At 45.6% G+C, this 27,097-nt stretch overlaps 1 protein-coding gene and 1 long non-coding RNA gene across 3 annotated transcripts in view; one reads left to right on the top strand and one right to left on the bottom strand.

The window, feature by feature from the left end:
- LOC113958318 overlaps positions 1-20,753 on the top strand; it is a 54,833-nt gene extending 34,080 nt beyond the window's left edge. Inside the window, exons 5-8 of one of the 2 annotated variants that reach the window (XR_003531473.1) lie at positions 427-1,336; positions 1,996-2,106; positions 17,489-17,605; positions 20,612-20,753. This is a non-coding gene — a long non-coding RNA (uncharacterized LOC113958318). The remainder of the gene's footprint in view (positions 1-426; positions 1,337-1,995; positions 2,107-17,488; positions 17,606-20,611) is intronic. The other variant, XR_003531472.1, reaches the window with a different exon arrangement.
- On the bottom strand, positions 8,725-27,013 carry LOC113958316 (myosin heavy chain, skeletal muscle, adult-like). Its single transcript, XM_027666472.1, has 38 exons — positions 26,792-27,013; positions 26,559-26,702; positions 26,311-26,467; positions 25,699-25,726; positions 25,486-25,600; positions 25,308-25,400; positions 25,115-25,178; positions 24,923-25,021; positions 24,718-24,821; positions 24,493-24,631; positions 23,421-23,539; positions 23,170-23,319; positions 22,489-22,659; positions 20,822-21,131; positions 20,639-20,715; positions 18,892-18,979; positions 18,675-18,792; positions 18,277-18,400; positions 17,689-17,825; positions 17,343-17,598; positions 15,276-15,518; positions 14,994-15,170; positions 14,764-14,909; positions 14,586-14,676; positions 14,109-14,498; positions 13,739-13,865; positions 13,446-13,564; positions 12,670-12,866; positions 12,135-12,318; positions 11,883-12,048; positions 11,602-11,726; positions 11,100-11,408; positions 10,796-10,999; positions 10,382-10,507; positions 10,118-10,288; positions 9,925-10,029; positions 9,706-9,801; positions 8,725-8,999 (listed from the first exon to the last, which is right to left on the bottom strand). The coding sequence occupies exons 1-38, from the start codon at positions 26,996-26,998 to the stop codon at positions 8,847-8,849; spliced, it is 5,829 nt and encodes a 1,942-aa protein (XP_027522273.1). The 5' UTR covers positions 26,999-27,013; the 3' UTR covers positions 8,725-8,846.
- Positions 27,014-27,097: the final 84 nt, after the last annotated feature.

The following is a 27,097-nucleotide window of genomic DNA, read 5'->3' as shown; positions in this document are numbered from 1 at the left end:
CTCTCTGCAACTCCCTGACAGAGGAGGAAGCCGGGGGGGAGAGGGGGGGGGGCAGGCTCTACTGCCAGGGAAGAAGGGACAGGAGGAGAGGGAATGGCCTCAAGTTGTGCAAGTGCAAGTTTAGGTTGGATATTGGGGAAAATTTCTTCATCTGAAAGGGTTGTCCAGCCCTGGCACAGCTGGCAGGGCAGGGCAGGAGTGGAGTTCCCATCCTAGAGGGATTAAAAGATGTGTGGGGACATGATTTAGTGGCAGACTTGGCAATGCTGGGGTAAAGGTTGAGTGGAATGATGTTAGAGGTCTTTTCCAAACCATATGGAGACCTCACAACAGCTTCACATCTCTGAGAGCACAGGCAGCAGGGAAGAAATTATTCAGCTGGAGGAGCAATTGAACTGATTTCTTTTCCTGCTTTTCTTTCTGCAGGCTCTTTCTCCTTAGGATGCTGAGATACCAGTGTCATCTCTTTCACTTTTCCTATGTCTGCTAAACTGTTTGGCATTATGTCCAGAATAGTGAAGGGCAGTCATTGCCAAGTCCTTCCCCTGCTTATCACTTACTGTTTGCAGGAATGTTTCAGAAAAGGATGTAATTTCATCAAAGATTGCCTAAATTCACTTCTACTGGGAAATTAGTATTTAGTATCAGTGCCCTTATATTTCAGGGAAAGAAAAAAATTATTTAGTTCAGTGCCTTGATTCTGCCTTAAAAACATGTGAGAACTAGCTATGGAAAATCACTTTCTGGTCTAATGTTTTTTCTTGCCAGACTCTGTAACTCATACAGAGTAGAGTAGTATCCCCCCAAAATAAATGGCAATATTTCAATTCCAGAATCAGGACATTAACATATAGCATTTTTTATGTAAAAAAACCCCCAACACCATCACCCTAAAACAGCAAAGGCTGGGCTAGTGACAGACCCTTTCCTGGGAAATACAAAAATCATGTGGGTTAGAACTACACTTATGATTCTTCCAGAAAGTGCAATGATGTAGGAAGGAGTCTGAAGTTTCCTGACTTGCTCATGATTTCCCCACTGCCAAAAAAAGGATCGCAAATCCTTCCAGGGCTTTCTCTCAAGTGCTCTTGTTGGCCATGTTGTTAGGGTAGGGCCTGCCTAGAGAGGTCAGTTTGCTCTGCAGCCTGTGATGGACGTTCTGACAGGGAACACTCAGCCCCTGCTGCAGCAGCTTTTCTGCTGCCTCTGTGTAAAATGAGAGCTGCCAGGAATGTCAGCACAGGGCAAGCAGAAATGTCAGAACAACGCTCTGTAGCAACACTGCTCATCCCTGTACTTCTACTAGGATGTGGCTGGACACTGAGCCCCAGAGATGGTAAGAGCACATTTTCCATGTTAAAAGGTTATTTATCAATTCAGTATTGCTCCATTAAGGTGCATGCTTTCAATATTATGTGCAGAATGTGCTCAGTCCATAATTTTGATGTGACATCTGGTTGGGAAATTTGCCACTGAACTAACGTTTCTGATAAATATGGCTGAGAGAAGCAATAGATGATTTCCTAGGAAAAACTACTGAGGACCATAACTAATGAGACAAAAGCTGCAGGTTGAAAAGCGGTGTGGACCATTCATTCTTTACCATGGCAAATGTAAGCAAAATTTCCGGGTCTAAGTGTGAGCACCTGTGAAGACATGCTGATGTCACAGGCTGGCCATGGAGGGGCTGTAATGGCCTTGCTGTCCCCTGCTCCTTCTGCTCTATTCAGAAATTAATTTCTGCAGATCTTAATGCAGCTGTGATTTACCCTCACTACAAGTCAAGGAAAGTGAATGCTCCTGTCCCAGGGGGGAGTTTTAATGTTACATTTATTTCCTAAGGAGCTTTCCACAGAGTGGTATTCTTGGAAGTCCTCAGAATGAGTTAACTGAACATGAGAGGCAAATGAACCCCATAATGTGGCATTAGAGGATGGGCAGCTTTCAAATGTGAACCACAGGTGCACATTACACACACTCCTCCTGTGTCCACAGCCAACAGCAGTGGAAAAGCTTGGAGTAGGAGATTCAGTCCAAGGAGATGACCCTTGGGATGCCCTTTCAATCCCCCACCAAAGGAGCTGAGGGACTCCTGTTACAGAGCAGGTGAGTGGGATGGGCAGGCTGGAAGACAGCCTGGGAGAAAAAGGTAATTGAAGCAGCAAGTAACTGTAAAATGAGGAAGGAAGGGGAATGAAAAGAAAGTAAGGAAGAAGCATAGTATTAACCCCTGCAGGAAACTGTATCATAATCTAAAATAGGCTGTGCTTGTGAGATCAAAGGTCCATGTAGCCAAACTTTCTGTCTTTGAAAGTGATGACCAGGAAGGAGCATCCAGATAAAATGGCACTTCTCCCAGACTCTCCCAACTTCCAGTAATTTGTGTTTATGGAGTCTCTGAGCAGAATGCAATGTCTGGGTCTTTAACAGCTCATGGTGAATTTTTAACTGCTGAATTTGTCCAAGCACTTTTTGAGCCCATGAAGTGTTCTCTGAACACATGGAACGTTACTGTGATCCTCCACTGACTTAGACTAACCCAGAGAAAGCAAATATCCACTTATGCAGTTCAATTCCCTTTGTTCTGATCTTTGACTGACGGTTACAAACTTACATGTTTTCTGCACTTCAGCCAAATTTGCATATGAAGCCACATATTTGAGGAAGTAAAAATAGTGATTGAACTGCAGAGAGATCTCCCAGGTGCCAAGGCAGACAGTGCTATAGTTAATCTGCAGGACATATTTATACTACAAGTAGAATATTTTCAAGGGAATTGTCTTTCCAACCAGTAAGGCTCCTGTCACTTAAGAGACTCCACCACAGCTTCCCGTGTAACATCAGCAGATAGATTTCCTTGGTGGTCAGTCTAAACATTTCTTTGATTGCTCTCTGCATCCATCCTAGATACCAAGGGGAGGATACAAATCCCTGCTCTTCCTGAAGGACAAATCAGTTGTGTAAAGGAGAACAGCTCCAGCAGAAGACAATGACAATGACATTGTCATGCCAACCCACAGCCAAGGTGCCAAGGAGTGGTGGCCCATGTGAGAGATCAGCATCTGCAGATTCTAACAGTGCTTACATCTCCTGTCCTGTCCTACTCACCCTACTAAAGTCTACCTGGGACAGACCTTTCTCTCCATGGGCTTGGAAATATTTGAGTTTATCCCAAAACAGAAGTGAATGCCTTGTCCAAAGGAGGATGGGACATTTTTTACATCTCCATCAGGACCATGGCCTGAGAAAACATATCCCAAATCTGCTGCAGCCAAAGCTGCAGTGCCAACTTCACTTCATCACCGTTAGCTGAGCAACACAGGCATTGCATTCCTCCAAAATCAGTTCCTCGGGTCCCTCAAAGTGCCCTTGCTCCCTGAGAAGTGCCCTCTCAGGTGCAAGGTCTCAGAGCAGAGTTGTGTCTTGACTGCACTGCAAAGACTGAGTTTCACCCATTAGTGCCCTGATGCGTGTATGGTGTCCTCAGTCCTATCTGTGTAAAAACTTTGAATTCAAGAGAACTAATACATGTAGAACTGGGAAAAAGAAATGAAGGACCTCTGTGTATGCCCTTTTCCTGGTTCTATGGCAGGTTCATTGGTAAAGTCATGGTGAATTCAACTGTTGAGTTTACTTCCTCATACTCTTTGTCAAGAAGTTTTTTTCCTTTAATACAGAATATTTTCAAAATACTGTGTAACTGGAATGGTCAGCTCAGGAGATGCAGATGCCCCTCTAGCGTAGGAGTTCGCAGGTCTGAGAAGTGTGTTCTCTTGGAACACAGGCACTTCATCTATTTTAAACTTTCTCTCTGAGATAGTCCTTTATGGCCACTTTGGAGCTGTGTTTCCCCTGGGGTCAGTCAGCACTCAGCAGCTGCCAGGCAGCCCAACCCCACAGACAGTGTCAATGCCAAAGGCTGTCATCCTCTAGGTATGGCAATAGGTATCCCAGAGGAAGGAATGTTTGCTTTCCCTCCCCTGGGAATGCTATTTGGATCTCAGAAATTTATCATAATTTATGGCCTCCCCAGGTGAATATTACTGTTAGTTCAGCATGAAAGAAAACGTGATATTGCTGGTTTTTCTCTATGTTCTAGCTATTTGTGATATGTCTGAAGCTGGCATATCACTTAAGTTCATATTGTACTATTAGAGGGGTTTTTTTACCAGTTAAAGAATTCTGAAAAAAAAGTATCATAATAGGCCAATAAAAACAACAAGAGTTCTCTTTTTAAAAGGGCGTTTACAGTGTTTCTTAAATTAAAGGCACATTATTTATTTATCAATTTGGAAAAATTAATTTTAAATATCCCTTAAAATGTATTCCCCAAACTAATGTGATGTTCAGGCAAATAAACAGAACTCTAAAATGAGAACTCTTTACAACTGGAAAAGAAGCTTTTAATAGATAAAAGCCATATTTCAGATATTAGAAATTAATATTTCTAGGAAGCAAGAGAGGGATTCTTCATCAGAAATTGTAGTGATAGGACAAGGGGGAATGGCTTCAAACTGACAGAGAGTAGGTTTAGATTGGATATTGAAAAGAAATTCTTGCCTGTGAGAGTGGCGAGGCCCTGGCACAGATTGCCCAGAGAAGCTTGGACAGAGCTTGGAGCAACTTGGTCTAGTGGAAGGTGTCCCTGCCCATGGCAGGGGGTGAAACTGGATGATCTTTAAGGTCCCTTCCAAACCAAACCACTGTGGAATTCTATGATTTTATATTAACATGCCTATGCAATTTTGGGCATTATGATGCAAAACCTTCTCCAACTTTATAGCAGGAACAGTAATTGACTATGAAATGTAAACATAAAAATAGATATGATGCTCATCACAGTTTCAGTTGCAAGAAAGTTATTGAATTTTTCTATAGAAGATCAGATGATACCATCCATATCCTTGAGAGGTGCTTGTCTAGAACAGATCCTTAGAAGCACAGATTAAAAGAGATTCTGCAATATTATAGATACTCTGTTTTACCATACAGTTTTCCTCACTCAACTATTTCCTTAATATTAACACCAAGTCCTTTTAACTTAAAATTAAGCAGTTATGATGCTGGTGATAGAACCCTCCATGTGTCCTAATGAAACTTATTTTCACTTGAAAAGATTTTTTCATACTTCCACACCCAGACTTTACTTTGCTCATCTCTTGACTTATAAAATTAATTTCTATTCATACCTTTTTCTAAGTCGTATTCTTCATACTTGTCATTTTGGCTCCTCTTCTCCTTACTCTTCCTTACAAGAATATTTTCCTTTTTTCAGAAGAGAGCTACAGAGTGTGCTCTATTCAAAATACTTTAGGCTGTGTTTAAGATAACCCACTGCCTAAAGGGAGCAAACATTAAGCAGCAGTGCACCATATAAAGAATACTTGTACTAATATTGGCAATACTTAGATTCGATTACTATAATGAATTGAATAACTAAGTAACTTTCACAAGTGCTTGACATTGTTAAGTGTGTAAAAACTTGTGACCCCAATTGCTTTTCTCCCTGGCTCAAGGGTCAAACCACATGCATTTCTGTCTGATTTCATCCTCCCAAAGTACTTTAATTCTCTTCATTAAATTTCCCACTGAAAATTACAAATATTTTTTCCAATTTTCCAGATCTGCCTTTAAGTTTGATCCCATTCCATCCTGCTAAAATGCTTGGAAGTCTCTTTTCCCAAGAAACACAGCAGCACTCTCTGCTTCTGTCACCTCAGGGTGTTTTCTTCCAGCACTGGTGAGCAGAACATTCCCAGATGTTCTTTGGCCCATGCCACCTGACTTTGTTCTGTCCCAGTGGGGAGCAGATGAAACCGGCTGGGTGCTCTGGTTGCCTTTGAACCCCTGTGCTGTGATTTGCTCCCAGTCCGTGGGCCCGGCAGTTGCAGCAGGTTTAAAGCCCCTCGGCTGAGTGAGGCCGAGCGGCTGCTGTGCAGAGGAGCAGCTGCCCAGAGGAGGGTCCCGTGATGGCTCCAGGCTGCCATCCCCTGGCAGTGGGGCCTGGAGCAGAGGGGGAGATCGGGGCCGCCCCGCCGAACTCCCTGGGACTGACAGGGGCCGGGTGGGGCCGGGAGAGGCTCCCCCGGCTCCCCCCGGCGATAATTCCATCGTCTTTCTGCCAAGGATCCCTGACGGAACTTGTCTGTCTTTCCGTGTCGGGTGACAAGGCCCAGGCTGAGGATAAAGCTGATGGGGCCGAGGCCGTCAGAGCAGCAGCGCCAGGGCTGAGGCGACAGGCACAGTCCGCGCCCAGCTGATGGCCCCGGCCTGGGTGTGCTCTGTCCGGTGGCCCCGGGGCCGGAGCCGGCAGGGACGGGCTTTCCGGAGCTCTGCAGAGGGCCCGGGCAGTCGGGCTGCAGGCGGGGCTGGGTCTCCATGAGCACCGTCTCACGGCCACCAGCCTGGCCAGGGCTCCTCCTTCAGCCCAGATACCGCCGTGGCCTTTGAGGGATCTCTGGGCTTCGACCCTACAGCCTTCGCTCAGCGAGTGCTGGGAAAACACAGCTTGAGCAAAGGGATATGGCCCCTGCAAGCGCTGCCGAACCTGGGAGCAAGCCCTGCCTCTGCCTTCTTCCTTCTTCCTCACCCAGACTGGGACTCCAGGGTGGAGGCTGGAAAATGCTGCATTTTCAGAGCTACAGCCCAGCCCGCCTTTTCCATGGGTAGGTTTACAAGAGGGGGGATGCGCCCCCGACCCCAGTGAGCCCCAGCTGACTGCTGGAAGTACCTGGGCAGCTGTTGTGTTCCCTGTGGGACAGCACGTCCCAGGAGAGAGGGGAGAGCGCCCAGGTGCTGGGTTGGCACAGCACGGGCTCCAAAGGGGCCACTCTGGATTCAGACTCTGAGCAGGGAGAGCACACTCGGGCCGCAGTCTGACATTTAACCTTTCAGCTGGGAATGGAGTTGTGCTGGAGCAAGTCTCCCTGGGGTAAGAATAGCATCTGCTGTCTTGGGACACAGCACAGTTGTCCAGCTCCTCCACGGCAGTACACGGCACTGAGACACAGAAGGCAGCCTACCCTCCCAGGAATGTCTCAGGCACTATTAGTGGAAGTGAATCATGCCCACAGACAGGCACGACCCTGAACAGGAGTCTTAGGAGATCAGGGCTATTTTGGGCCTTTGTCACTGCAGAGGAAAGGAGACACATGATGTCTTCACGTAGCTGCCTGCTTCATTTTCAGCCACATGCGTGAGAGCTGGAGAGATAGCAGAGGGCATGTAACTGTGTGCAAGTGAAAGGGGCAGGAGGCTGGAGGAAGAAACAGTCTAAAGAAGGCTGTGGTAAGTCAGAACACAGTTATAGCCCTTGATGTGAGAGCTGCTTCTTCAGTGACTTGACTGCCTTTTCAGAGGACCGGTGCCCTCTGAGACAACGCTTTTGGACAAGTCATCAAAGAAACTCTCCAGGTGTTCCACTTGCCAGTAGGGCCAGAGCTCACTCCTCTCTTCCCTCTGCCTGGCTTTGCTGGCTGCATTCCTTCATTCTGGTGACACATCCTCAAGCTTCCTTGGTGCAGGCAACGGGAAGCAAAGGATGGTGCAGGGTCTGTAGAGCAGGGTTTCAGAGAGTCTCAGAAGTTAACGCTTGCACCAGCCATTCCAGCTAACAGGAATGTACTCGTGGATGTTGTGTATATTCATATACTCATGGATGTTCTGTGCCATCTAGACTCTACCCAGCCCCCCCTGAAGCTTTGGAGATGCCTGCAGGTGGGACTGCCACCCAAGAGGAGCAGTCAGCTCACAGGTGGGCTTGGGCAGGCTAAGGCCAAGAGGCCCTGCCTGTGGTGGCAGATCAATGCATGCTGTGAGACATTGTCAGAGAGGACTAGTCTGGCCAGGTGTTAGGTGGCTTTCTTAAGGTCTTTGTGATTGAAGGCTGAGGTTTGCCCCTAAACAACTACTCCCATTGTTCTCTGCTGAGATACAGCACTGACAGAAGTTCTACTCACCAATGCTCACAAGGGACAGTAATGGGAGGAAGGAATGAAGGGCTGCACCCATCTGTTTTCTTCTTTTCTCTTGTCTGAGACAGTGCCACGTGCAGCCTGTTGTGCAGGAGGTGCCAAGGCTGACCTCTGAGGTGATCATTGAGGAGGTGTGTTGGTGCATGTGCTGTGCGAGAGGTGGGTACTAAGGGAGAGTCCTTCCAGCACAGGGCCCCAGGCAGGGCTCTGCTGTTTGCCCACTAAGGGGAAACTGGGAGCAGGTGGTGGCAGCAGCTGAGGGAATCCAGGGTAAGGGAGATGGCACAATGTAGAGACGCTGTCAGTATGCAGTGACTAAAATTGTCTCTGTCAAGGGACTGTTGGTCCTTGACGGTGCAGTGCATTGTAACCTCTGATTACTTAGGAGTAGATGTTTAGGGTTTGTGAGTGGCAGCATCAGAAACATGGGCAGGGAAAGGAAAAAGGACAGGGGATCACCATCTCTTGCCTCTCCCATGGGAAGGAACTTGTGCTGAAAGGACAATGGGAGAAGCATTAGGAGCACGTGAAGGCAGGAGCAGGACAAGGAGCTGCTGGAGACAAAAGAGAGCGCAGGCTGGATTTTCAGGAGTCTCCACAGGAATGGCCAGATTCTAAGTTTGCAGGTCCTCAGTCCAACATTTGCATCAGCTCCCCTTTCCTAACCAGGAAAAAGTAAGGAGTCTTCTTCTCCAATGCAGTATCCCGAGTATGGTGAGAAAATCAAACCCAAAGAAGGCACTGGTCATGGTGTGTTTGCAGAGGAATCTACTCTTTATTCACTAGACACTGAGGTGGGTACATTGCAGAAGGAAGTGACAAAGGGTTCACATTTTGTGCAGCCCGCAGGTCACTTTGTACCTCATGACAATCTCACTCTTCCTCTTCTATCCTCCTATGAAACTCCCGACTCTTGGCTCGGAGCTTGTTGACCTGTGACTCTGCAATGTCAGCCCGTTCCTCAGCTTCCTCCAGCTCGTGCTGGATCTTGCGGAACTTGGAGAGGTTGACATTGGAGAGCTGCTCCTGGGAGAGAGAAGGAGTTGGTGGTGAGGAGCCCAGGGCAGGGGTGTCGCTGCTCCTGTGCCTTGGCCTGGGGGAGGGCACAAACTTCCATCTACCACCCACCACAGCTTATCCGTGAGTCTCAGTGAGATCCTTGAGAACTCCTCAGTGCCCCTCTCACAGACCCCCCCTCACTGAGTCCAGAAGTCTTTGTCTGGGCTGGGCTGTTTGCCACCGTGAAAAAGCCACACTCAGCCAATCATAAATTCAGGGGCTGCAGGATTCCCTCAGTTCCTCCCTGAGTGCTGCATGCCCAGAAACAGGCAAAGGGTCCCTGCACAATTTTAAGAGCTGAACGCAAAGTGGCTTGGGAGGATACTTCCAACACCTTCTCTGTCTGCTATCAAAAATTTGAAACTAAGTTATTTTCAAAACTTCTTTATATACTGTACTATCCTTACCATTAATAAGACTCCTTCTTACAGGCTGCTTTGTTGTCCTGATGCAAAAAATGCTGGGTGCATTTGCCCTCTTATTAGTCTTGTTAGTGACTCATTGATTTCGTTCTCCAAGGCGAGGCTGATTTAGGAGCCTTTCAGAGAACTTGAAGAACTCCATTATTGACCAGTGACATCTTCCAACTTTCTTCTATTGGGCCAAGCTTCCTCAGTGGCCAAGCTACCCTCTTGGAAAGTGTTTCTTGCCAAGCACTCAGAGTGATACTTACAGCCTCCTCAGATTGTCTCTTGTAGGATTTCACCTTCATTTGCAGCTTGTCCACCAGATCCTGTAGCCTGAGAATATTCTTCCGGTCTTCCTCAGACTAAAGCAGTTGGCAAACAGGAAAGAGTGTGAATTGTTTCCCCCACTATGGCAGGTAGCAATTCCCCTTGGCAATCAGGTGCAAACACTTTCAGTTTTTGCAGATGCCCACAGGGGCCATTACCTGGTAGGTGAGTTCCTTCACCCTCCTCTCGTACTTGCGCACACCCTTCACGGCTTCAGCGCTGCGCTTCTGCTCAGCATCAACCTCCCCTTCCAGCTCCCGCACCTGCAATGAGAAGCCCGTCCCTGCAGCTTCCCTGGGGGTGTCTCTCCAAGAGACGGGGTCACTCATGCACCAACACAGCCCTACTCACCCTGGCCTCCAGCTTCTGGATTTGCTTCTTGCCTCCCTTCAGGGCCAACTGCTCGGCCTCTTCCAGACGAAGCTGCAGGTCCTTCACCGTCTGGTCCAGGTTCTTCTTCATCCTCTCCAGGTGGGCACTGGTGTCCTGCTCCTTCTTCAGTTCTTCTGCCATCATGGCCGCCTGAGCAGAGCAAAAGGTCAAAGCCCTTGTGGGGCTGGAGACACTTTGGGGAGAATACATCCCCCATCAGCAATGAAAGGAGCCCCGACTCACATCTGTGATGGCCTTCTTGGCCTTCTCTTCAGCATTGCGGGCTTCCTGGATCGTATCCTCCATTTCACTCTGAATCTGAGAAATGTCTGTCTCCAGCTTCTTCTTGGTGTTGATCAAGCTGGTGTTCTGTGCAACAGGAAGGACATGGCAAGATTTTTATTCTAAGGTCTCCAATAACAAACCTGCTGCCTGAGCCAAGTCTTTCCCATTCCATCGGCAATTGTGAATGTGGAATTCTTTGTACAGTGGTTGTTTACGTAATGCCAGTGGTGGGCTCGGGTGATGGACACCGAACATGCCTTTCCTTGTGGACAGCAGTAGAGAGGCCATTCTGGTACTGCCTGTCCCCTGGTATATTCCAGCTCTCTGGGTTTGTTAAGTGTCAACACAGCTGCCTTTGCTCCCTGCCCTGACCTGGGTATGGAGGAGCTGCACACGTTCAGTGGCATCCAGGAGCTCCTGCTCAGCCACTTTCCTCGACCGCTCCGTCTGCTCCAGGGCTGCCCGTAGCTCCTCAACTTCAGCCTGCAGCAAGTTTGCTCTGCGCTCCACCATGGCCACCTGCTCCTTCAGGTCATCCTGGGTCCTGAGAGCATCGTCCAAATGGATCTGGGTGTCCTGTAAGAGAGACAAGAGGAATTACATGGTGTCAGTGTGCGCTTGAGGGCCAAAAATGTCGAGGATCTCATTTCTCTTTCTGCAGCTTTGCTGAACAGACCTTGAGCACAGCCTGTGTGTTTCGCAGGTTCTTTTGTGTCTCTGCAGCCACACGGTTGGCATGGCTGAGCTGGATCTCCATTTCATTCAGGTCTCCCTCCATCTTCTTCTTCAGCCTCAGGGCTTCATTCCTGCTCCTGATCTCAGCATCCAGGCTGCTCTGCAAGGACTCCACAATTCTGAGGTGGTTTCTCTTCAGCTGGTCAATCTCCTCATCTTTCTCTGCTATCTTCCTGTCAATCTCAGACTTCACCTGGTTGAGCTCCAACTGCAGGCGCAGGATCTTCCCCTCTTCATGTTCCAGAGAGGCCTGGACAAGTGGACACAAACGTGGGGAACACTGTTAAACCTACTGCTTGCTTTCTAGGGAATTAGAGAATATTCCAGGAAATCTCAGCTGGCTGCCCTCCGCAGCCAGAACACAGCAGAAGCAAGGCCTTTTTAGCATTGTTTCTGCCTTGCTCACACATTTAGTGCAGAGAGCAATGATTCTGGCCAGGTACCTCAGCTTCCTCCAGAGCAGCCTGGATTTCAGATTTCTCCTGCTCAATTTGCTTCTTGACTTTCTCCAGCTCATGAATTGCCTTTCCTCCCTCCGCAATCTGCTCCGTGAGGTCGGAAATCTCCTCTGTGGGAACAATGGCTTGCTCAGGCCCAGAGCAGAATGGGAAGGGCCCTGTCCCACCAGGGTGACAGGCATCTTTGCAGAGCTGCAGGCACAGACCCCGCAGCAATGCTCAGGTGGTGAGAAAGCCCATCCCGGAGCAGAGGGCCAGGGACTTACGCTGCAAGTTCTTGTTCTCCCGCTTCATTGTTTCCAGGTGGTCCAAGGACTCCTCATAGGCATTCTTCATCTTAAACAGCTCCGTGCTGAGGGAGCGAGACTCCTTCTGGGAGGCCTCCAGCTCAGCCTGCGTTTCCTCATACTTCTGCTTCCATTCTGCCAGGATCTGAAGAGAAACGGGGCGTGCGTTGGGATGTGGCCATCCCGGGGGGAGGCTCTGCCCAGGAGTCCCAGGGCTGAAGCCCAAAAGACCTTGTCAAAGTTCTTCTGCTTCTTGTCCAGAGCAGCACAGGCAGCATTGGATCGCTCCACATCAATCATCAAGTCCTCCACTTCATTCTGCAGCCTCTGCTTTGTCTTTTCCAGGGAGGCACATTTGGCATTGACAGCTTCAACGTGTTCCTCTGCATCCTGCAGGCGCTGTGCCAGCTTCTTCCTGGGAGGAGATAAGCACAGTGGCAGCTTAGAGCTTAGAAGGGAGTCAGTTCTGCACTGCCATGAGAGGGCAGTTGGCCACTTTGGGGGTTCTGAGATGAGCACTTTTCACAGATCCTAAAGGATCTATCCTTTCTGTGTGCATTAGGCCTGTCTTTGCACTTCTAGCCCTAAAGCCTATGCTTTCCCTTCCAATATACACTTTTTTTCTCCTCCCCTCTATCTGCTTTGCACACAAAGACAGTATATCCCTGCCTTCATCCCAGCCCTGTCTCAGCCCGCTCAGAGACTCCCATTTCCCTTGACCGCTCTCAGTCTTCTGCAGTCATTTCTCATCCCACTCCCCACGTACTTGGCCTCCTCGAGCTCCTCCGTGCGCTGAATCGCGTCCGTCTCGTATTTGGTTCTCCACTGGGCCACTTCGCTGTTGGCCTTGGACAGGGCGCGCTGCAGCTCCCCCTTGGCTTCCTGCTCCTCCTCATATTGTTCCCGGAGCAAGTCACAGTCGTGGCGAGCGGACTGCAGGGCGTGGGCCAGGGCGTTCTTGGCCTTGGGAGACAATTGGATGAGGACAATTAATTTCCTGTGAGACAGCAGAATGTTAACTTTACGAAAGTGGTTGAAGAGTCTTTCCATCTGACATTTAAAGTCAGCCCAAGGGAAAATGGCATATTGATTTCACCTTTAGAGAACTTTCTTATCTCTTCATTCATCAGAATATAGAAAGTATTCTCAGGAGAGATGATGGATAAATTCTAAATAAATTCCTGTAAATCAGGAAATTGTTGAATCCCTTTAAATATACTCTAAATTTTCAGCTTTGAAAAGTAGACTAAGATGCACAATTTATTTTTAGATATATCTCAATCATTTTTATATGCCATTATAAATCTGAATAGAGACCTAAAAATTTTTTTCTCTGTCTTAGTATTCAAATTGGAGAGGATGTCTTCCTCAATTTCCCTTCCCACACTAGAGATTAAGGTGGCAAAATTGTCCATCTTGTTTGATAGCTCAAAAATTAAACTGATATGGCTAACATTCTCATTTTATGTGAGAATAGGAAATATCCCTAAAGAAAACAGAACCTCAGTCCAAAGTCAACCCCCTTACTAGAAGTACATTTACCTTTATTTCTTCCTCTAAATGTCTCTTTAGCTCCTCAATCTGTTGAGTGAATGCCTGTTTGCCTCTGGATAGCTGAGATATCAAACCATCTTTTTCTTCCACTTGGCGTGAATATTCACCTAAGAAAGTTTACAGACAGATTGCAATTTAAAATCAATACTAAGTCAATGTGTCTTTTAAGCACTGTATAACAGATCACAGAGACTAGATCAATTTGAGGAAAGCTTCATTCCTTTTTTTGTCAACATTAATTACAGGTTGTCCCATTCCAGAGGCATGTGGGGGTATGTTACCTGCTTCTGTCTGCAGACGAGCTCTTTGAGCATTGAGGTCATTGATCATGCGCTGATGCTCTTCTTCCTTTGTCTTAATCTCACTCAGTTGGTCTTCCAGGGTGCGGCACATCTTCTCCAGATTTGCCTGTGGAGGTCACAGAGAATGAAAGAAGATTAGGATCTAGACGCCTTCTTATTCAGAAGAGCGGGACTCTAAGCAGAAAAACATGAACAGACTTGCACGGTCTGGACTGTTGCTTGATGTTAGAAGGTAAGAAACACAGCTCCATAGAGAGACAGGGAGTTAGATGGTAACCAGGCTGTAATTTGAAAGGATGTATTTCAATGGAATTAATTTTCAAGTGGTTTACAGTCCATTTTTCCATACCTTGGCTTTGGAGACAGACTCCATGTTACTGGCCAAGTCATCAATCTCCATCTTGAGCTCACTCTTCTCCTTCTCCAGCTTCTGCTTGACGCGCTGCAGGTTGTCGATCTGCTCCCCCAGCTCAGCTGTGCTGTCCGCGTGCTTCTTGCGCAGGGCGGCAGCCGTGGCTTCGTGCTGCAGCGTGGCCTCTTCGAGGTCCCGGCGCATCTTCTGGAATTCTGCCTCCCGCTTCTTGTTCATCTCCACCTGAGCTGCCGTCGCCCCTCCTGCTTCTTCCAGGCGCTCGCTGATCTCCTCCAGCTCCCTGGACAGGTCAGCCCGATGCTTCTCTGCTTTAGCGCGAGAGGTTCGCTCGGCCTCGATTTCCTCCTCCAGTTCCTCAATACGGGCCTGGAGAACACGAGGGACCCTTCACACCCGTGCCCTCCTCCTCCCTGAGCCGAGCCTGGGGTAGGCAGGGGAAGGGCAGACACTTGCCTGCAGCTCCTTGATCTTCTTCTGTAGTTGCATGCCCAGAAGTTGTTCGTCCTCGATTTTGCTCTGGATCTGGCTGATTTCAAAGTCTTTCCTTTGGGCAAAGCAAAGTGGGTTACAGCTCAAAGGAAAAAGACAAGAGCTGCAGCCCAGCACTGAGGTGCCCCAGGGCCACACTTACTTCTTCAGTTTCTCATCCAGCTGCTGCTTATCATTCTCCAGATCCATGATGCTGTCCTGGGCCAGCTTCAGGTCTCCTTCCAGTTTCCTCTTGGCTCTCTCCAGATCCATGCGCAGTTTCTTCTCTTGCTCCAGGGACCCTTCCAGCTACACAGAACAAGGCCATCAGTGCTCCACCAGCCAGCTCAAACTCCATACCTGTCTGTTCCTGCTGTGTGTCCGTGGGCTTACATCGTCCACTTGCTGCTCCAGCTTGGTCTTGGCTTTGGTCAGTGTATTGACTTTGTCCTCCTCTGCCTGCAGGTCATCCAGGGTCTGCTGATGGGCCTCTTGGAGGGCTTTCTTCTCTTTTGTCAGCTTGGCGATGGTCTCGTCCAGGGCTGCCATCTCCTCTGTGAGGTTTTTCACCTTTAGGAAGAAGGAAGCAAGCGTAAATCAAGGAAGTAGATACAGAAGTCCTGGAAGAGCACGGGACTCTTTTCTGGCGTGTGGGTGAGTTTTTCTGCCTCATACCTTGTTTTCAGTTGCGTGTTTTTCCTTCTCCACCTTGGCCAGTGTTAGCTCAAGGTCATCAATATCTTTCTTCAGCTCTGAACATTCATCCTCCAGTTTTCTCTTCTTGGCTGTCAGCTCAGCATTGATTTCCTCCTCATCCTCAGCCCTTTCAGTCACTTCTTTAACTTTGGCTTCCAGCTGGATTTTGGTTTTGATGAGCTGGTCACACCTTTCCTCAGCATCAGCCAGAGCATCAGCTTCCTGGTGGGAAAATGCCATTGTTGGGGATACGCTTTTTGAGGGAATATTGAGATTTTTACCTGCATAATTCAGAGTCCTGGATAGCAATTTTGTATTTAAAAATTTGATACATGTTCCAATAAAATGACATATAATCTAGAATTGATTTTATATTGTTAGTTTTGAAACAGACTGGTTTTAAATCTTAAACCAAGTAAAATCCTTTTCAATCTATCTCAAGTCTTGAGTATTTATATATTCGTGCAGGGTACAGAATCCAATCTTATCCCACAGTATCAAACACTGGAACAAAGTGCATAAATTCAGGTTTAATCATAGGAATATCTCCCATGTTTGTGAAGTTCTGAGTGATAGTCATATGCCAAGATGCATATAAATACTGAAGACACAATTATCTTGACACCATTCCTGTATTTGTCTTTTTTCACCTTACTCTCTTTCTGGAGTAACTGTTTCTGATTTATATTTTCAACACCATTGGCCCCAAAATACTCAGCATCTGTCAGCCTTGTCTCTTCTCTGTGCTACTGTCATCAGCTAAGAAGAAAAAGACCTTCTGGAAAATTTGCCTCTAGGCTTCTTTTCTGCAACATAGGTCCTGTGGTATTTGTTATATTTTGTCTCAGGTTTCAGTCCAACAGAAATAGTATGAAAGAAAAATAATAATATTAGCAGTGCGTGGATTCTTTCATCTTTTTACAACTCAAGACTCTTTAAAAAGGGGGGCATGTGGCTTTTTCTGTATGTCACATATGCTGCATAGTATCACTTGGAGGAGTCAGTCTTTTCTATTCTGTGACTGACTTAATTTAGAAAGCACAGCACTGTTACACCACAGATGTAGCACGTGATTTTGTGTAATGATTCTTAGTGATGTAGGAGGGTGAGTGAGAATATTAAATTCTCTTTCCTCTTAGTTCAGTATTATACCATAGTAAAGTCTGTTACTGTCCTGACTATTCAAGCCACCACCTAAAACAGAAAGAAACAAGTTATCTTGTTCTACTGGAGAATAAGGAGAGGAAAGTAATGTCTTACGTTGCCCTGAGAATTCTTCATTATGAGTGTGTAAGGAGAGGCACATTCAGTTTTGGAGACATAGGAAAAAAGTACTAGCAAAACAAACATTTTACAAAGAAAAGTTTCTTGATTGTTCTGATATAAGCAGAAGGGCAGTGCAGGCAGTGGAGGATCAAAAAAACAAGTCCTATAAGGAGTGGCTGAGTGAGCTGGGTTTGTTTAGTCTTGAGAAGAGGAGGCTCAGGGGGAACTTCATTGCTCTCTACAACTGCCTGAAAGGAGGGTGTAGTGAGGTGAGGGTTGGTCTCTTCTGCCATGTCTCAAGTGAAATACCAGCCTTAAGTTGTGCCAGAGGAGGTTCAGATTTGATATCAGAAAAAAAATTTTCACTGAAACAGTGGTCAGGCATTGGAATAAGCTGCCCAGGGAGGTGGTAGAGTCACCATCTCTGGAAGTGTTCAACAGGAGTCTGGATGTGGTACTTGGGAATTTGGTTTAGGAGGGATTATGGTGGTACTGGGCTGATGGTTGGAGCAGATGGTCTTGAAGGTCTCTTCCAGCTGTGATTAGTCTGCAATTCTGAGAAATGCTAAGAGAGCTCAGCGTACAGCATAGAAAGTCTCACCCAGGTAATATGCTGACAGTCCTTAATAAAGCTTGTAAGAGCTTGTAAGAGCACCACTTAAAGAATCAAAATTGAACTGAGCTTAATTTTAGTTTCTATGTGTCTTTTGAAAGTGTAATTGTAAATATCAACTTGATAGTCACAGCAGAGTTGGGATAAAACACACTGGTAATACTCACAGCCTGCACTTGGAGCTGCAGGTCATTTTTCTCCTGCACCAGTTTCACCATTTTTTCCTCCAGCTCCTTCCGCTTTGCCTCAGACTTTGCAAGTTCTTCCTTAGTTTTCTCAAACTCTTGTTTCATGTTGGCCATCTCCTTCTCAGACTCTGCACTCTTCAGCAAGGGCTTGATCTTGAAGAAGAGCTTCATCCAGGGCCAGTGTTTGACATTCATGAATGCACGAATGTTGTACTGGATGCAGAAGATGGACTCTCTGAAAGGTAAGTCAAATTATTATTCAATATTTATACTGTGATGACACAATAAGCCAGGTAGGGTGAACCTGATTTGAAGAAAAGCCTACCTTCTCTCCACCATTCTCTGGTACTCCACTCTCATCAGGTAACCCCTGCATCTGGCCTGTGTGCGAGTGATGAGCTGTGCCAGCTTCTCATCCCTCATCTCCTCCAGGAGGCCTACGAGCCCAGCTTTGAAGAACACCTTAGGTAAGAACATGAAATAGGTGCAGTGTACGTGCTTGTTCAGGGTAACCTGGTGCCCTTCCCCCCATGACAGGCACTATGGGAAGTTAAGAGAAAGAGCAAAACCACAAAGAATATATGTAGTGCCCGACTCTTTTATAACTCCAAGCTTCTGGTTACCTGCAGTTGAGGAACTATAATAGCCAGATATTTTGCTTTTATTTGTATTAACCCTTGATTCTTTCATTCTACAATTTTGTCTTAAATTAGGAACACTTATTTAAACCTTAATTAAATCATCCTATGGCAATGAATTTCAGTTTATTCAAATGTTGAGTAAAAAACTACTTGATTGATTTCTTTTACATACACCATTGGATCATTTCACTTACTGTCTGGAGTAACTGAGTGTCAGTCTCAAGCCATGCAAACCAAAAACCCATGGTACTTGAAGCAAGCAGATCTTGTACCTTAGTGTGACCAAATTTGTATTGAGTGTGGTCTATATCAATTGATCCAAGAAGTTTCTCACAAGCCTTCTTGCTGTCAATGAACTGTCCCTCTGGGATAGCACTGGCATTTAATACTTTGTATCTGAGGAAAAAAATGGAAGGATTTGCTTTGGACTCAATGATCTTAAGGGTCTTTTCCAACCTAAATGATTCTATAATTTTATGAATATGAAGAGGTCTGTTGTTGAGACCAACTGGCTGCTACATGGAAAGAAAGAGTCTAAGAACAGTTGAGAATGTAACAGCACTTATTAAACTGAAACTATAGGGAAGGCTTTAGGCACAGGAGGGAAAAATTAAATTTCACAAGCTACTCAAGATGGGCAAAGTGATCCAGTAAGGGGATGAAGTCTGACCTCTGTTTAAAATCTGCATACAGGACTCTGTTGGGAAATCCTTTCCTGCAAATCCTGATCCCTTCCAACACGCCGTTACAGCGCAGCTGGTGCAGCACCAGCTCATGCTCCATGGCACCTGAGCAATGCAGAGCACAAATACACACCATATTCTGTAACACGGAGAGCAAGAGCTGCATCATACTGAGAACATTCAATACATATGTAAGCCTCTTACCAGGTGTTTTCGTTTCATTGGGGATGATGCAGCGCACAAAATGGGGGTGGGTGCTCCTCAGGTTGGTCATCAGCTTGTTTAAATTCTCCTGGAAGAGTCATTAGGAAAAGTTGATATTAGCAAACGTAATTTCATCTGTAAGCATCAAGCCCTCTGAAATGAGATGTACACAAATGAGCAGAACCCTGAACTGAAGCTCTCTGCATCAGGTTTTCTGACTTTCCACAGATCTTTGCTGTTATTAACTTAATGTATGAAGTTCTTCTGAGTAATCTGTAGAAAATATTGTACTCTTAAACATAGAATTGTAATACATTTCACTGACTCTAGTGGAATGCCTCTATGAGAAATTATATCCACAGGATGTACCCAGAGAGATAAAGTAGTACTCCTAAGAGGCAATGAGTGGGAAGCATTCTGCAGGAGGCATCAAAGCTGGGTCATATGGAGCACACTACACAAAACCTTCGTGTTTTCCCTACTAAAAGCAAAAGGAACAAAACCAGTTTTATATGTCTAGAATATACATTTATCTTGTATGGCAAAGTGAGATGAATCCCATCCCTTGTTTTGTAATTGATATTTGTATAGTTATTTATAAAAAATTATTGTCTATAATTAGGGGAGGGAAGCAGGTGCTTCTAGAGGACACCAGAAAGCATGTAAATAAAACAGAGAAAACATTAGGATGCATAAACATTAACATGTCTAAATAAGAGGGATAGTGGAAGAAAATTTAAAAACATAACAGAAATGCAACCCAAATGCACCAAACAATAGTTCTTTTACAACATTACCTCCTAAAGTCTTATTACCTTTAGAGATAGACTTTTTGCATTATTTTTAAATGATACACGCAGTACAGCTATGATAATTGCCCCAGAGGATGGTTGGGCATTGAACAGCCTCCCCAGGGCAGTGATCATGGCCCCAAGACTGCCAGAGCTCAAGGAGTGTTTGGACAATGCTCTCAGGGACAAGGTGGAATAGTTTGGATGTCCTGGGCAGGGCCAGTACTGGATGATCCTGATGGGTCCTCTCCAGTTCAGCATATTCTACAATTCTATGATTATTTTTTGGGGGGCATATACACATGCCCATGTCGTGTTTCAGAGCACTGCCTAGAGGCTGTCAGGTGATGAAGAATCATACGACAGCAGACCTGTAGAAGAAATTAAGCGATATCAAGAAGGGAGGCATACATGAAGGATGAAAAAGGTAATACCTCAGGAGACAGGAGGTATTTCACCTGGAAGAGATGTATGGAGCAGTCAGGAAGCAAGACTTGATTATGACAAAGGACTGAAGTATTGACATCTTAAAAATCCATAAGGAGTGATGGTATTTCAAGTATAAGAAATTGATCCTTGAGTCAGACAGAAAAACTAGACATATAAATGGAGTAAACAGGTCAACAGTGGCCAGATTGTTGTAAAAGGGCAATAACAGCTTCTGAAGCCAGAGGCGTGCATCTGGAGGAAATCTGGTCTATTTTAAGTATATTTTAGACATTTTTTTTATGACATTCTTCCATCTAGAAACACCATCCTCAGACAAGTGGGCAAACAGAAAAGCTGTGCATTCAGTGGAAAGGAGTATGAGTAGATTACACTGGATTTATTCCTAGTAAAATGTGGCCCAAGAACTTCAGGATCTTTTAAAAGAACTAAGCCAAAAAAAGACAAGCCATAGTGATTGGTGGGTTTACTCCTTATCTTAGGAAGAAAGAGTGAAGTCTCTACTGTACCCGGAAAAGAGCCGAGACAGTCTGGAAAGAAGAACCCTTCTTCTTGGCACCTTTCTTGCCTGCACCACTGGCCTCGGCTAAATTAAAAATAAATAAAACAGATTTTAGATTTTTGCTTTTGCCTTTTATTATTCCTTTTTGTAAGCTGTACATCAGTGAAAATATGGGATTCATAGAACCAACCTGCTTCTGCTCCACCATAGTTGGCAAAGAGTAAGGCCAGGGTCTTGACGGATGATTTCTGGTACAGCCCAATGACAGTTTCATTCAGGGGGTCCTTGTTCTTCTCCAGCCACCCAGTGATGTTGTAGTCCACTGTGCCAGCGTAGTGCACCAGGGAGAAGTGGGCCTCAGCCTTGCCTTTGGCAGGTTTGGGCTTCTGGAAGTTGTTGGACTTGCCCAGGTGCTGGTCATAGAGCTTGTTCTTGAAAGAGGTGTCAGTTGCCTTGGGGAACATGCACTCCTCTTCCAGGATGGAAAAGATGCCCATTGGCTGGGAGAAATCACAAGGGAGACAGATTGTAATTTAGCTTTCAGGGCAATAATGACCTTCATATAGACACAGTAATGGAACAAAGATTGAGATACACATCAGAAAATATTAATATTTCATTGCATTTTCTTCTAGAAAGTGGGATTGAATACATTGATACCTATATTTTTAATACAAAATTAACTATAAAGAATAATAGAAATTAATCTAGTTTGTGTGGAGAATGTGCTTTATAAAATTAGAGCACTACCTTCTTATGTGGTGGGACTGAGAGCAAAAACAGATGTGTTAGACACATTGAACATGAGCTGAAAATACACCATTACAGCAAAGGGAGCCAACTCATCCTCAGCTAAATTCTGTTGCTCATGGGAGTCTATCCTTCCTCTCTAATCAGCTCTGATGAGAAACATCTGGAGTGCTGTTCTAGCTCTTGGCTACTCCCATGGACGTAGTAGAGCGAGCCCAGTGGCAGGCCACAGATATATTTAAACGATCGGAACGTCTGACATGCAAAAATAAGCTGACAGGACTGTCCTGCATGGAAATGAGAAGGGTCTGGGAGATCTTATCAATCTATATAAATACCTAATGGGAGGGAGAGAAGAGAGAGCTCAGTGATGCCCTGTGATGGGACAAGAAGAAAGAGGCATAATTCACTAAATTCCATTTAATGAGAAGAAAAACCTTCTTTACTGTGAAGATGGTCCAGAGTTAGAACAAGTTCCCTGAAGTATCTGTGGCATCTGCACCCTTGGAGATATTAAAACTCCAACTGGACATGGTCCTGAGTAAACCGCTCTAGCTGACTCTGCCTTGAACAAGCGGGTTGGGTTAAGTGATGCCCAGAGCTGATTCTGTGATTCCAACTACTCATCATCTGCCAGCTACTGAACTTGCTATCTCATGTGCAGTACAACTGCCTTCACACTGTTAGTCAAAGGAGGCACCTGCAAGTGTGACTTGTGTACTGACAGTTATTTATGTGTGTCCATCCTCTGCATCCATTTTGCAAAGATGCAGGTGTTCTGCTGTACAAGCACTCTTGTCAGAGCTGAAAGGTGAGGAGGGCACACTGACCTGGAAATTGGCTCTAGCTGGTTTGGAAGAACACTCTTTTTGGGAGTTAAACAAACTTTTTGTGCTTGGAAAGAGATCAGTACAGGCTTGCTGCCACAAGTCTGCCACACATCTGCCACACTCTCCTTCATTTCTCACTTAACAGAAAAAGTAAACTGCGGGGAAAGGTATTTTGAATAAGAAAAGCAGAATACTTGCACAGGAACATAGAAGATCCCTTTGAACAATGAGACCACAGAGTTTTTCTGCATGTAACTCATTTGAACAGGTAGGATACCTTCTCAATGAGCTCAATACAGGCAGCCAGGTCCATCCCAAAGTCAATGAATGTCCATTCAATTCCCTCCTTCTTGTACTCCTCCTGCTCCAGCACGAACATGTGGTGGTTGAAGAACTGCTGCAGTTTCTCATTGGTGAAGTTGATGCACAGCTGCTCAAAGCTGTTGAACTGGAAATAAAATAAGAAGAATACATATAGAAAGATGCAGCAATAATTGCAAAACCTCCTTTAAAACTAAGGAATGGAGTTATCTTGGCTTCATTGTCCATCCTGTGCATTTCTTCAGTCTGCTTTGTGACTACATAATGAAAAAGAGAAAGGCATCAAATTAATTGTCCACAAGGAATTTTTTTTCATTAATAAAGTTGTGAAGATATAATATATACCAAGTTACAGGAAGAAGAAACACAAACTTCGGACTATCGTGGTGTACATATTTTTATACTATCTTGTCCCTGACTATATAACCAAGGAGTTTTTCTGATTGGACCATTCTGTACTTTTGAGTTTTCACATCTTGAAATAAGACAAATCTTTTGAAAAGTCATTTTTTAATTCATAATAAAAAAGAAAAATAACACTAATCATCTGATAATATTATGTCTTCTTTAAAATGTCTCAAATTGATCATAACATTCAGCTGTCACTTCCAAGTAGCTCTTACGAAATCTTACTTACATCAAAGATCTCGAAGCCAGCAATGTCCAGCACACCAATGAAGTACTGCCTGGGCTGCTTCGTGTCCAGCTGTTGGTTGATGCGAACAACCATCCACAGGAACATCTTCTCATAGACAGCCTTTGCCAGGGCACCCACTGAATTGTGCACCTATAGGAAAGAATAAATGTCTGGTGTTACCATACAGGGCAGAGGAAAATCAACAGGATATTAATTCTAAACATGGTTAGAGGCTACAACATGTTTCTTACCTGCTGTGCTGTTTGACCCTTAGTCACATATTCATTCCCCACCTTAACTCGGGGGTAGCAGAGGGCCTTCAGCATGTCAGCTGAGTTCAGGCCCATCAGGTAGGCAGCCTTGTCAGCAACTGAAAAGGCAGAGGAAAAAAGAAGAATTTAACATCCAGTGAACTTTGAATCTTGGAGCAGTCTTCCCAGGATTCAGCCTAAAGGCTGCAGGGTTCAGATTTCTGTTCTTTGAAAACTTTTGATAGACTCTCATAGAGGGAATCTTGGCAACATCACACTTGTCATTATGCATATTGAGCTTTTCTAAAACAATTTATGTTTTAAAATCTTCCCTGGAACATGTAGAAAGTGATGATGTTTCCAAAAGTCTCCTGGCACTGAACTGAAAAATGAAGCTTGTTAGTCTGAAAGCTGCTAGTGCATCTGCAGCTCAGGAGCTGCAGTGACAACAACCAGGTACTGATCTGCATTCAGGTGATCTAGACCACACAATATTTAGAGTGGAACACAGAGACAATATCTCTGTTCTCTTTCAGATCTAGAACCCTTTCTGAGCTTTTGTTTCTGATACTCAGTAAAACTAATTGGGCTTCATCCTGTTACCTATGGTGCTCCCCACCTCCTGCCTTGTCCTTTAGCAAGAGGAGGTGTTGCTCACAGAATTGGAGACAGAGGTTGTAGGTCCTGTGCCCATAAAGGAGAGGAATCAAATACACCTCTTACAGCTGCCTTCCCTCAGTGTTGAATAGGGGAAGACAAATGGGAACGTTGTCCCCTCTCATGTTAGAACTGAATCACTGGGCTGTTTCGCAGTTGCAAGCCATATTCCAACAAAGGCATGACTAAAGGAACATCCATCACTCCTGACTTCCTGGAAGTTTATACTGCTAACTGTTCATAGCATAAGATACATAAATCCTGAAATAAGGGAACTTGGTGTACCAAAGACAAGGGACAGGTTTTTTTTTCCTGGCTGACTAATTTTCTTGGGATCCTAAAGTCCAACAATTAACAACTTTTGCTGTTTTCCACAGTGGCTTACAGAAGGGTTAATTATTGAGCTCAATAATACCTTCTGTGCCTTCAGGCTCTGCCTGTTCCTCTCTTGGTTTCTGCTTGAACTTCAGGTTCCCATAGTGCATGACAGCCCCTGTCAGCTTGTAGATGGCTGTTCTCTCATCAGCAGTGAAACCCAGGATGTCAATGGCACTCTGATAATACAATCAGCAAAGTGAAATATTTGTGTGTTATGTGATGTATGACCTATACCTGTTGACCTGTTTTGTATGTTACTCACGTCTGTTGCCATCAACTCCTCCTTGTCATCAATGCTGGGAACACTGATCTCACCTTGACTCACAAAAGGGAAATCATAAGGGTTGGTGGTGATGAGGAGCATTTCTGAAAACAAATGTGTACATGGGTTAAATTTAATACTTTTTGTAATGTAGTTGAATCTTTCTCAGAGATTTTCCTTCAAAAAGCTCGGTGACATCTCCTACCAATTAGCTCTGGCTTCTTGTTGGACATGATCTGATAAAAGATGTGGTAGCTTCTTTCCGCCTTGAGCTGGAAAGTGACTCTGGACTTCTCCAGCAGATCTGTCAAGGATGGTAGGACAGAGTTAGGCACAGCAATGCACATGGAGGTGGGAATTTGGGAAGGGATTGGACCAGTCCAAGAGAGTCTCTTACAAGTTTCAATATCAGCAGAAGCCAGTTTGCCTGTGGCCCCAAAGTGGATTCTGATGAATTTGCCCTGTTAGGGAGAAGCAGCAGCATTTCAGCCTGTATGGTTTCCTCTGACATCTCCTTTACGTGGAGACCTACTCAGGCATCACTTGTCCTGCCATGAGAGGGAGAGATTTTGTCCAAGTCACCAACTCACAAAGCGTGAGGAGTTGTCGTTCCTCACGGTCTTGGCGTTTCCAAAGGCCTCCAGCAGTGGGTTGGCGCTGATGATTTGATCCTCAAGCGTTCCCTGCAGAGGGAAAATTACTCATGGGCTGTGTTGAGTTGACAGGGTAATGACAGCCCAAGTGTCCAGTCTGTTCTTCCTGACTCACCTGCATTTTGCCTGATGTCTGCTCCTCCTTTTTCTTGTCCCCGCTGGCTGCAATTGTTGCAAAGTACTGGATGACACGCTTTGTGTTCACAGTCTTCCCGGCACCAGATTCTCCGCTGTCAGAGTAAGGAGAGAAGCAGAGAGCGTGTGGTCAGGCAGGAGGGGCCCTGGCCCTGGGCAGCCCCTCAGGGACCCGAGCAGGGGGTGTACGTACGTGATCAGGATGGACTGGTTCTCCCGATCTGGGGAAGAGGCACAATGAGAGCTGTGTTAACCCTGGTAACCTGGTAACCCTGGGTAACCCTAAGCTGAATAGAAGTAAAGGTGTAAATAGAAGCTGGGGATTCTTCAGAAAGTCTAAGACTACCCAGTTCCCTTCTAGGTCCTAACGGTATTAAGAATAAGCCCAAATGGATATATTGAAGAGTCAGGGGCATCTGGACCTAAGACAAGCTATGTATCAACTTGCCCTTGACATAGTTCTCATCAGGAAATATAAACGCATTGCCTACCCATGTTCAAAGTACTGGATTATGTGGAATAATAACTTTCTTATCAGTGAAAAAATGTAGAAAACTGAGTCAAACACTATTTCTTCTACTGTGCAGTGGGAGAGTATAGAATTTTGTACAATAAAGTGAAAATAATACATTATAGTAAGTCTATGCATGCTTTTGGGTCATTTTCACTTGAAATTATTTGCTGCATAACTCACTCAATTTCACAGTCATGCAGCTCTGTGGTGCTTTTAGCTGGCTTGTCACGTGTCCCAGTGAGATCAGCAGGGTTTTTGATTAGATGGGTATGAGGGAAGTCAAGCACTCACCAGTCAGCATGAACTGATAGGCGTTGTCAGAGATGGAGAAGATGTGTGGAGGGGCCTCCTGGCGCTTCTTGCCTCGGTAGGCCAACACCACCTCCGGGTTGTACACGGGCAGCCACTTGTAGGGGTTGACAGTGACGCAGAAGAGACCCGAGTAGGTCTGCGAGGAAGGGACACAGCACGTTGGCTTCCCCTGGGCCTGGCAGAGCAGTTCCTCCAGCTGCCCAAAGGAAGCTGCTGCTGCCACTTACGTAGATCATCCAGGCTGCGTAACGCTCTTTGAGGTTGTACAGCACAGCGGGTTCGTGGAGGTGGGTCATCATGGCCATGTCCTCGATTTTGTCATACTTGGGAGGGTTCATGGAGTAGACTTGATCTTCCTTCACAGTCAGGGTCTATCAGAGGCAGGAGGACATGCATGGATGTCAGCTAAGAACCCAGAGTGGGAAGAAAATGTTGTTCTTCAGGCTTGTTTTTCACTCACCTCTCCCCCTTCAGTCTTGACAGTGACTTTCCCTGATTCCCTGCTCTGAATTGTCCCTTTTACAAAGGATTCTTTAGGATGTACCACAAAGACAGATGACTTGGCATCGAAAGGCTTGTTCTGGGCTGCAATTCTCTCCTTTTCTGACTTTCGGAGGTAAGGAGCCGCCTCCCCAAAAACAGCCATCTCAGCATCTCCAGAGGCCATGGCTGTTCTTTACGTCTGCTGAGGATACGTCAGCAGATGGCTCTGAGGAAAAACAGTATGGCACTGATTACTTACATTTTTTCAAGATTTGGGAAAATG

Source organism: Corapipo altera, unplaced genomic scaffold (genome assembly GCF_003945725.1).
Source record: "Corapipo altera isolate COAL_440 unplaced genomic scaffold, ASM394572v1 103, whole genome shotgun sequence".
Taxonomy (NCBI): domain Eukaryota; kingdom Metazoa; phylum Chordata; class Aves; order Passeriformes; family Pipridae; genus Corapipo; species Corapipo altera.
The sequence above is the reverse complement of the archived record's forward strand: the minus strand, read 5'-3'. Positions and strand labels throughout refer to the sequence as shown.